The following is a 10,993-nucleotide window of genomic DNA, read 5'->3' as shown; positions in this document are numbered from 1 at the left end:
GAACATGTTTGTAGTTCACACTCTTCTTCTCTGGTCATAGCAACTGTCAGCAGATCAACTTCATGGAATAAAAATCTTTTTTTCAACAACAGTATCCCGTTTTGGGTAAAAGGCAAGCTGTATGATACACTTATATGTGTAATGAAATATATCTGTATAACATATTCTATCCAATCAATGATACTTCAAATTCTTTACGATTGAAGAGGAATAGGAAGTACCGAAATGCTCTGATTAAGCAGAATCATTCTTCTTTGTAGATTCAGATGGGAAGATGACATGTGCAACTCGGGAAAACGGTATACTACCACCTAGGTATTCTTGTCCTAAAGAAATTGACTATGTCCTCTGTATGGAAGAGAATTCGATACGTAATACATGTACAAGTAAGTTTTTGCGGAATGTTGTTCACGCATTGAATATAAATTTATATATGAATATGAGAAAGAATAATTCATTTAATGTGTGTATATTTATAAAATAAAAAGTACACCTGTATCAATTTTTCTTAACAAGAACTGTAAATCATATACTCGATATATAGTGATAAAGTTTTTAATTGATACAAGTTTAAAATTAACTATTTGTTCAATAACATATCTTCAAAGAATAAAAATTTATGTACTTTTATGATTACAATTTAGTATATTTTTATGATAAACTCTTTGTTATTGGTAATACCTATAGGTTTCTATTGTGTTATCTTCATCACATTAATTTACAAACAATGTATATGCCCGTCTCGGTAATTTGTCAATAAAATCTATGTTTCTGGTAAACCTACCCTAAATTTGTAACAAAAATCCATCGTAGATTTCATAGGGAGTCAGGACACTCTCAAAGTACCAGTGGTTGTGACGCTAATTGTAACACCTTTAGCTATTTTGCTGACTATCGCAGTGATTGTATACATCTGAAGACGAAGGTTGGTCGTTTCTTACTATTTCCTCTTTGGTGTGAATAGAAAGAACTGATTGTAATTTTTTACCGAAAACTTTCGGTATCATATTCTTTTCTTACAAAAAAGCTTTAGAGACCAAAGGATTTGTATTTTTGCAGACGAAAAATGAAACCTAAGACACCAGAGAAGAGTAATTCTGATACAAATTCCGCTATTGTAAGAAATAATGATGAAAGGAAAAGAAATATAGGTGAACGATACACAGAAAAAGAAGTCAAAAATGTGGACTGTGTCCCAGTTTACGTTGGTAGTGAAGGTCAATATGACCATTTGCATTTGAAGAGAACTCATAAAGTGCAAATTGATAAGCACGCGAACCACTACACAGGCATAGACAATCTGTACCAGACAACTTCCGTCACAAATATTCGGCTTCCAGAGAGCGAAGATTTACATAAACAAATTGAGATGTAATTTTAACACTGTTAAACATCGGTTGAAATCCAAAAAATTGTAAAATTTAAATCTTTATTTCATCCTAATAATAAAATAACAAAGAATATGAAAACTGATTTAAATACTCCATGCAATGTTGATATTGTGATATAAATTAAATTGTTGCTCTTTTATATCTATGTGGGATTCGTTTTTTTTTTAAATAACAAAACATTTAGCTTTTTTAAAATATATATAGTTAATTATTTTCGAATTAAGTCTGTGCTGTTTCCGTGATAATGTCTTTGAAAATTCAGTTTTGGTGCTTTTACTCCATACCAGTTTTTTTTTTTAAAATATACTTGTAAATAAATTGTAAAAGTAAATAATAAAGATATTGTTAAAGATCTATAATATAATGATAAAATACTGTAATAAAACACTGACCCCTTATGTTTTCATACTCTAAATCAATCCTCTATGGGAAAAATATGATTGCACAAGTAAATAATTTTAAACTTTGCAGGTAATCAGTAACTAGATCCTTTCTAGACGTACATAATCGTTTCAAACTTGTTCAACTATCTTTTATGTGAAGTTAAAAAATGTCGGTAAATACAGTAAAAGTGCTTTTTCTGCGTATTTATTTACGCTGTGTGTATACGCGGAAATTAGTCACAACATATTTAAAGACATACAATGACAATTAAATATAAATACTAAGTTACTATTATTGCAATACACTTCTATTTAACCAAGTCAGATACTTAATTAGGTCAAGGCTATTCTATGAAAGACTTTTACAATGTAACAAATTCTCAGTACAATAAATATCAAAGCTTAGAAATTGGATATTTCTGGAGTGAATGAGTTTTACAGTGATTTTTTTTAAATGTGTTTTTTGACATTTCAGTTAACAAAGAAACTGACCAAATTTTGTAATATACTCTTAAAGCTGAAGATTTAATATTTACAAATACATATATACCATACTTTAATAACTACATATAGTTACCTTTAATAAGCATAATTTATTATACATAGTATACAAGTAATTAGGGGGAAAGAAATGAAAGAACATTCTAAAATGTAGTTTATTTAAAAATCTTTCCGTAATCACTAAAAACCAATGCTTTCAGAGAAAGGCATGTAAAGGTTAAGTTTTAATATAAGGTTGGTAATCATGGTGTTTTTGAGAAGAACATCGCAATTGTTAAAAATATCACGGCTTTAGCCATCGCGATTTATAAAATATACTGCATATCATTTTTTTTTAAGAAGTGGCTCACTAGTCAGGTTCAAAGTCAATGTTTGAAAATCCTACTATTGAATGTGCTTTTTGACCTCTATTTTAGCAATAAATTGCATGTGTCTAGTTTCTCCCTAAAGCGACAGGATCTGTCTTATGTTACCAGTGCGGGTGCCGGGCAAAGTTGCTATCTATGAAAATCATTGTGTAAATTGTATACTTTAATTAGATGAAGTGAGATAACAAATTCAAAAGTATTTTAATACAGGTAAATTTAACTACATAGTCACTGTTGTGAAAGCCTTTCAAAGAAATATAAAACTTGTTATTTTCAGAAAAGAGCGATATATCTTCCCGTTCAACACAAATAGTGAATTTGAATCATGCGTTTTATGCACACGGAACTTGATTTATTTTGTTAATATAATGATAATTGTTTACCTTGTTTTCAGCATGATGTTTTTATACCCGCACTTTCTAAAGAAAGTTCGGGTATATTGTTGTAATCCTGGTCCGTCTGTCCGTTCGTCTGTCACACTTTCTTCTTCCTAAAACTCCTCTTTTATTTTAAGCAGTAAATCCCTTTACATTTAACGCAGTAGCCTAATCATCTTTTGGAAGATGATTGGTGGTGTCCTGTAGATGTACAATAAGGTTGCGGAATTTCATTTTCACCCTAGGGGTCAAATGGGCATCGAAAACGATTGTTGCTATTTTTAGTATGATCTGGTTCCCAGAACTCCCTTTACATTTTAAGCAGTATTTTGCCATTTTGTGATGCTAGCCTTGGTATCTGAGGCAATAGCTTCTAAAGACAAACTTCAAAGTACACTATACACAAGAAAGCTTGTGTTGATTTGAATACACTGACTCTGCCTTATATTAGTCCAGATTTGGTAAAATTGTCCTAAAGAGGAGAAAAAGAAATTAAGAAAAGTGTCCAATCAGACGGACACAAGACAAATTTCGAAGGAAAAAAAGCTCAGATAAACCTTACACACAGATTACATAAAAGTTTCCTTTCGATAACCATTGTCCGTCAAGGTAGCTCAGTCGGTAGAGCGCTCGTCCCGTGATCGTAAGGTCATGTGTTGGAATCACAGCCACAACTGACCCAAGTCAATAAAAAATAGGTAGCAACTGTTCCTTCGCCAAACGCTCGGCACCTTGAAGTGAAAGTTGCGGGTCTTTCGGATGTGGCCTTAAAAACCAAGGCCCTGTGTCACGGTAGGCATGGCGCGATCACTGCTCAATGGCTCTGAGTGTCGAGTAAAGGTCTGAATTTGAAGCTCTTCACCGGTATATGGTGACGTCTCTATTTGAGTGAAAAATTCTCGAACAGGACGTAAAACAACATAATGTACTATCAATAAATAAATCGATAATCATTATTTCCCAAGTTGACCTCAAGATAAAAGCTGTGACAAACAGACGACTTCAATTAATAGTTCATCCACAAAATTAATGTTGCTCCAATAATTTTAATATTGTATCATTTCTACATAATCAATTAGAAAAGCAATATTATCGCCATGCCAAGTTGGAAGCCAAACATTTCTTTTCTCCCAGAAATCCCTCATGGGGTGTGGGGAGTCGTTGCGCCATGGTTTAGGTGTATCATAGTGTAAATTATCGGGGAAGTACTTTGTTCCACCCACAGCCACATTCAACAGGAGCTGGAACTAGGAATTTAATATTCAAAATAAATTTTTAAAAAAATCTGTGGAATATAAAAGCTTCTTAACATGCATGGTTTCTTTTAGACGATCAATACATCGAGCAAATTGATGTGAAATTACTTATTAACTGCTTCATTGTTCAAGAGAATATCTTGATTTTGCTTATTTTCTTTTTAAAATGAAAAATGTGTTTGTTAGAGATGTTAGATCCTGTGATATGTTAAAAATAAAAAAAAATATTACTGGTTGGTCAAAAGGGGCATTCAGAGAATTTCCCCAGATGTTTGTTCCATTAAAGTGTCCAAACTTCCAGAAACCTTCAGGAGGTGTGTTCACATGTAGTATTTCTTGGTCATCAACCAAGCAACTGTATAAATATATTAAATTAAGCATTCAATTATAGATATAGTCTGATTATTCCCATATTATTTCACAAAAGTAACTTATTCAATACACTATATTCATAACAGGTTCTCCATATTCCTTGTTCATGTAGTATTTTGCTAATTTTGTTATATATACCATATTCTTATAGATACTTTATTAATATGGACAATGACGGTAGATTATTTCTTAAGAAAACTTGAATGTTGTTATGCTCAATACTTTCAATTGGTAATTAAATACTATTAAATCATGATATTTGTATTTTAAATAACTCAATAAAAAATCAACCAGATTTACGCATTTACGCACGAATTTATTTTATAATTTCTTTTTTATAGGAAGTGTATTGCAGCTGGTTAAATATTTACTTACATGACATGTTGTTCTGTCCACTCAAGAGAGAAAACGTGCCATTTATGCCAGTCGCCATGGGTTGACTGTCTAGATAAAAAAGCAAGAGGAAGAATTAGCAAATTATCTAGGATTAATTAATATATAGTTTTATTTTGAGTTACCTATTTGTTGTTCAATAAACCTAAGCTAGAGACATTTCACTTTCTGTTTCTCCAAATTTCTGTTGGTATCTCAAACACTGAAAAGTTCGAAACCAAAGGATACACAGTCATGTATGTTGAATCTCCAGTAATGAGTCTCAATTTTCATATTTAAATTTTCTGATTTTTCGAAATTTTAGTAGTCAAATGTAGATCAAAATAACGAGATTAGATTGTGTCTGAGATTTCCTTACAGAAATAGTCCTTTAAGATCAATTTATAGAATAGACTGATAAGACACATTGATAATGACCGAATAATATTTACAATGGTTTATGAGTTAGTCTTCCCGCACTATGACGAGGGTCGGGTCCCCAATTCAGTGTTGAAGCAATTTGATGAATTCCCCGGTTGATTCCGGTATCTGTATTCATTAGCCTGTTTCCTAAAATAATTATACAAAGGAGAATGATCTTCCTAGAAAAAAATCTTGCAAAGTTCTTTGAAAATACTGGCAACTTTTTCAAAATGCGTCATTAAAAGGGATTAGCTTATGAAAAAAAATTGAAATGTCACGTAATCTTAACCAAACCTCTGGCTTCCATGACGTCAATTTCTCCAGATCGAGGCCAGCTTCCGTACACACTATTTGTTGGCATCAACCAAATGGCTGGAAAATAAGATATTTGTATATACGTCTATTTTGGCTAATTATAATTATATATTGTTAATACTTATAATAATAAACAAATTACAGCGACACCCCAGAGGCGTCGTTTCAATGATACCGGTATCTCTTGAATTAAGTGAATATAATTGGTATCATGTTTGGTAGTAGAGTTTCTTATTGTTGAACTACTACATTGCAGTAAAATTAGTATTACCTGGCCAAAGCCAGTCACCTCTGGGTATTCTAGCTCGAACATTGACCCGTCCATATTTGATTGCGGCATGGGTGTAAATTAGACCGGACATGACGGGATTAAGTATTTCTTGTCCATTACCATAGGCTGCTTTGTGACAACCATGGTGCATTGCTTTTGTACAAGCACCCCACACCGCTAAAAAAGAAGTGGTTATATCAAATGGTGTAATAATAAACCATGTAAGCATGTTGAGTTCAGTGATATTAAAGATTCTTCTTCAATAACATACATGGCCGTAGGAACCGGGGGGGGGGCGTGCCCCCCCCCCCAATAATTTTTCCAAAATATATATTACTATAGGTAACATAGAGCTATGTGCTCTAATAATAACGTCTGATGACCTTTTTTTTTTTTTTTTTTTTTTTTTTTTTTTTTTTGCTTGTCAAGGAATTTTTGAAGTTGATAGTGCCCCCTCAACTAGAAAATGTATGGTTGTGCCCCCTCAAAGTGAAATTGCTTCCTAAGGGCCTGATATAGAAAAATTTTGAACGGCTAATAAGTTAATGTAAATTCGTAGTAAATTGCCGTGTTGTGTTCAGCAAAATAAGAAGAATCAACTGACGCTTTAGTTCAAACAACTTTCCGTTTCCGGCGCTTTCTACAAACTTGTGTATGAAATTATTTCTTTATAGCTCATGTTGTATTTAATCTCGAATTTTCCTTGAAAATGAAACATGAATATAAAAGATATAATACAAACTGAACACGTGCTATCAATTTCATGAAATTTGGTTACATCGACTTTTATAATTAGAAACTAATGCAAATACTAGTACAATAAAATATAATTTTTGTCTCCACAGGATAGTGTTAGTCTATGTCAATACTTAATCTTTACCACTGTATTTATTCTTCATTATTTCTATATAAAAATGTACTATCCTTGCACATATTTTGCTTGGTTAATGTATGAAATATCATTTTTAAATGAACTCTGAATTACTTACCATCTAAGCTGTGGACTCTGATAAAATTTATTGATAAAATAAAATTCATTGATATGGTGTTTTTTTCTTTTTAGGACTCTTTTTCAGAGTACCTTCAATCATTTAGATGTAAGATCCAAGCTAGAAGGAAATGGTGTAAGAACAACCTAACACATAATTGTAAATCTTATTCATTTTTTATCTCTAAAAGTGAATTATGACGATACATACTTGGGACATCCATCTGTCCATTGTACAAGTCAGATTCCGTAAAGGATGGGTGATCTACTGTTAATGTCTAAACAAGAAACACAGAAATACTTAGAATCCTTTATAATGGTCTACGAGAAACTTATACGTGAACGAAAAATTGATCTCAAACAAATTGCAGACTTACCGGTTTAATGTAAAGAAAGCCGTGAGCAGCATATATGTTGCTTTGTTCTGGGGTGTAAACTTGGAATTCTCCATTCTGAAAATTATTAAAATCTTTATTTCATATGTATTATAATCTATTATAACAACGATTGCAATTTTGATATAAAAAAAAGTGACAGTTATTTGATGTCATTAACTATGTGGGATTGATAGTAAATCAAAAAATCAGTACAGAATTTTTTTATGTCTCGTAAACAAGTGGCAAAAACACAACCCTATAGCTAGATGCTTCCATCATATAACTGAATAATTTATGAATCCCTTAACACTCACCCCTCCACCAGCAGCGGTAATTTCTATCTTGTAGTGGCTTTTATCAAAAGTGTTAAAATCGTCACGAAATACGGTGACCTTGCGAAGACTTCTTACAGGAGCGACAGCATTCTCAGGCAGCAAGTTCACTATGACAGACAAATAAATATTATACACACCGAGTAGTCTTATTTGGATGGATACTAAAATTTATATTAGTTTACGGAATAGGTTTTTAATGTAGTTTAAGACAAATTCTGAAAACTTAAATTAGTCACTATGACCTAAAATATACTCAATTTGATTGACCTCCAGATGAGGGTTGTATTTAGTTATTTAGACAATATGTTGAAGTCATTTTGATGATTGGAGAAAAATCACACTGGCTAACGCAATAGTCTGTAGTGACTACATTAATAGGCATCCTGAGTAGACAAGTGAGTTAATTTTGACTGTATTATTGTCATTATGATAGATTCCGATACTCAATGTGACTATAATTTCTAATCAAAATGACTTTCCATCATATATATTTCTAGGCATTTTGACGATATCAAATATCATGTATGTGCATCAAATCATTTTGATTATCACGCATCGATGGCCTTCAGCGACCAAATATAACAATTATACAACTAATGTTGGAATAATTTACTATATAAATTCTATTTTTTAAGCATGATTAACTTATTTCACTTTATTGTCTAAATATACACAAACAAATAAAACCAATTACAATATGGCGATCATCTTAATTGAAAACATAAGATATATACACTGTACAAATGTAAAAGAGATCATATACACATTCATGTGCACATGTATATATTTCCAAACAAATTAATCTTACTGTTTGTGAGAAATTCTTTATCAATTAAAGAAATAGTTCAGATAACCGTCTCTCGTTGCATCCTTTCAGTGGTTACTTTGTTTTCCTACCTCTGACGTAGAACTGAAAGTTTTCTTCACCAAAGATTGAAATCCTTTTTTTTAACAAGTCTTGCAATGTAGAATAGTCTTTATAATTTATATAGTTGCTAGACGGGATAGAAAATTAAAGTACATGGAATAAAAATTACATCATCTGAGTATGAATGAAAACAATGTTATCAATCTTTAAAGGTAATATAAAAATATGCAATGTTCAGAAAAAATAATAGGTATCATGATACTAATAGTTTTATACATTAAATACAATTAAAAGCAGCAAAAAAGGTTACATTGTTTCATGAATGAACTTTTGAGTTTGATTACTGTTCGTTATCACCATATTTCATATATCTTGGCAATATGACACACGGGGATGCCATCATCATCCATTTTGTTTTATCCTGGTTTGGCTGTTCTTTCAAGAAATGGGTTAACCACAAAATATTATGATTTTATCAAAATGCCTAAATGCCTAAATGAAATATTATGAACAAAATATACGTTAGTCAAAAGCAGATACATGCGTGAATAATACTTGGAGATGTAGAGAACTCTACTAGGCCTATGGTCCGTAGAGAGTTAGTATAAACATTAGAGATTCGTTATAATCTATTTTCTTTCATAAAAAAATAATGTTAAAAATTTTTATAAATATCATTTATGATAATGTGATTTTCCTCATGCCAGTTGTATATTCTTAAGAATGTGTCTTCTGCTTTGTTTGTCCACTGGAAGTTGAGAGTCCATCCATGCCATACTGTGAGTTACAAAAAAAGAAAAAAGAAATGCGTGGTAAGTTAACTCTGGATTGTGAGCAAAAACCGAATTGAATTGTTTTGCAAAGCTCTATTTGAACACAACCACACCACCCCTACCCACATAACAACGTAAAATAGAATACTTGAAGCACAATTACTGATGAATTTGTTAATGACACCATTTATCTGTAGAACATTTTTTTTTAAATAACTTTGTTTTAAAATCATGGAAACAACAAAACATTACCTACCACCAGTTCGTGTTTCGTTTGGGAGGAAAATGGCGATTGACGCTATTATTTTTTCCCTCCAAACAATGTGAAACAAGATAACCGCGCATACAGTCAAAGGTAACGAAAGCTTGGTAATGTTGAGGAAACAGATAGTCAAAATATGTTTTGACTACCTAAGCAAAAGAAAATGACTTCAATTTTGGTCAAAGTGACTAATTCATGTTTTCAGTGATATATATTTAAACATATTATTATGTACTTTTATAAATTAAAAAAGTTTTCTTTTGATGAGTAGGCACAGCAAATTGTAGTTTTTTTTTCATTTTAAATGATTCACTTATAATCAAATAATACCAGATTTCCATTTCAATTCTTTTAGGACATTCTTCCTTCTAAGGATGGTCTGGTAATGAATGATGTCCCCCACTTTAACGTTGGCTTCAGAATCAATATGCTCCCAAACTCCGTTGTCTTCATTATTAAAATTAAAAGAAAATACAAAGAATGAATTTCAGTATATTCTTATGTTATCATTTTCTCTTGAACAGTTAAGTATTAGAAATAGATAACAGATTCTGCATAAACAAAAATAAATTCCATCCATAACAAATGAATGTGAAAAAAATTACAATACCGTTTTTCGACTTTAGTTTATACGTCTTGTCCTTTTGTCCTGACTGTTTTGTGCGAATACTGACAAAGGAAATGTCCTCATCCCCTAGAATATTTTGTCATTTTTTTTCAAAAAACTTTTTCAATCATATCGTGTTTTTTTTTTTCAAAATTTTATTCCCCATATCAAACGCTTTAACGACAACATACATCATACAGATTCACAACTTGCTTCACAATGTCTTGCATTGAATATATATGACATAAAGAAGTTTTATTGAACACTGAACTATAGGTATAAAAAAAGCTTTTGAGAGCAAATAATACAATTTATTTTTCAAAAATCACGAAAATTACAGCTAACGATATATTCATGAAAGTAAAAAAGTGAAAAACAAGTTTAAATGAATAAAGTGTTATTATTATCAAATTTTAACCATTTTTTACAATAATGTCCCATAAAGTGAAGTAAAATTGTATTCATTGATAAGGAAAATGGCAAAAAAGAAAGAAAATTTGAATATAGAAAGGCTCCAATCAATTTCTTAATATTTCTTAATATTTTAGAAATATTTTAAAAATTGTATATAAGCGTTAAGAATTACCCAAATACTAGTAAGTCCAAAAATATATACCAAGCAATGCGTACATGTTTTCCTTCGTAAACATGTGCCCTTTTGATATAAACACTCAAGGATATAAGACTTACCACATTTCGAAATCAATTAATTTCAAAAAAGTAAAAAAAAAAATTGAATATCCTCTCTATAGAT

At 31.2% G+C, this 10,993-nt stretch overlaps 1 protein-coding gene and 1 long non-coding RNA gene across 2 annotated transcripts; one reads left to right on the top strand and one right to left on the bottom strand.

Annotated features, from left to right (window-relative positions):
- Window positions 1–281: 281 nt before the first annotated feature.
- On the top strand, window positions 282–1,110 carry LOC133181566 (uncharacterized). Its single transcript, XR_009720484.1, has 3 exons — window positions 282–386; window positions 814–925; window positions 1,060–1,110. It is a non-coding gene; the product is annotated as an uncharacterized LOC133181566 (long non-coding RNA).
- Window positions 1,111–4,027: 2,917 nt separating this feature from the next.
- LOC133180955 (beta-1,3-glucan-binding protein-like) lies at window positions 4,028–10,212 on the bottom strand. The gene is made up of 11 exons (XM_061315428.1): window positions 10,194–10,212; window positions 9,963–10,079; window positions 7,709–7,836; window positions 7,395–7,469; window positions 7,229–7,295; window positions 6,030–6,206; window positions 5,738–5,815; window positions 5,473–5,590; window positions 5,024–5,092; window positions 4,508–4,631; window positions 4,028–4,267 (listed from the first exon to the last, which is right to left on the bottom strand). The coding sequence occupies exons 1-11, from the start codon at window positions 10,210–10,212 to the stop codon at window positions 4,067–4,069; spliced, it is 1,173 nt and encodes a 390-aa protein (XP_061171412.1). The 3' UTR covers window positions 4,028–4,066.
- Window positions 10,213–10,993: the final 781 nt, after the last annotated feature.

The sequence above is a fragment of the Saccostrea echinata genome, unplaced genomic scaffold (genome assembly GCF_033153115.1).
Source record: "Saccostrea echinata isolate AGI-Se365-2 ecotype Australia unplaced genomic scaffold, CSIRO_AGI_Sech_v1 ptg000001l, whole genome shotgun sequence".
Lineage (NCBI taxonomy): Eukaryota > Metazoa > Mollusca > Bivalvia > Ostreida > Ostreidae > Saccostrea > Saccostrea echinata.
Note: the sequence above shows the minus strand (reverse complement) of the source record. Positions and strands in the feature narration are given on the sequence as shown.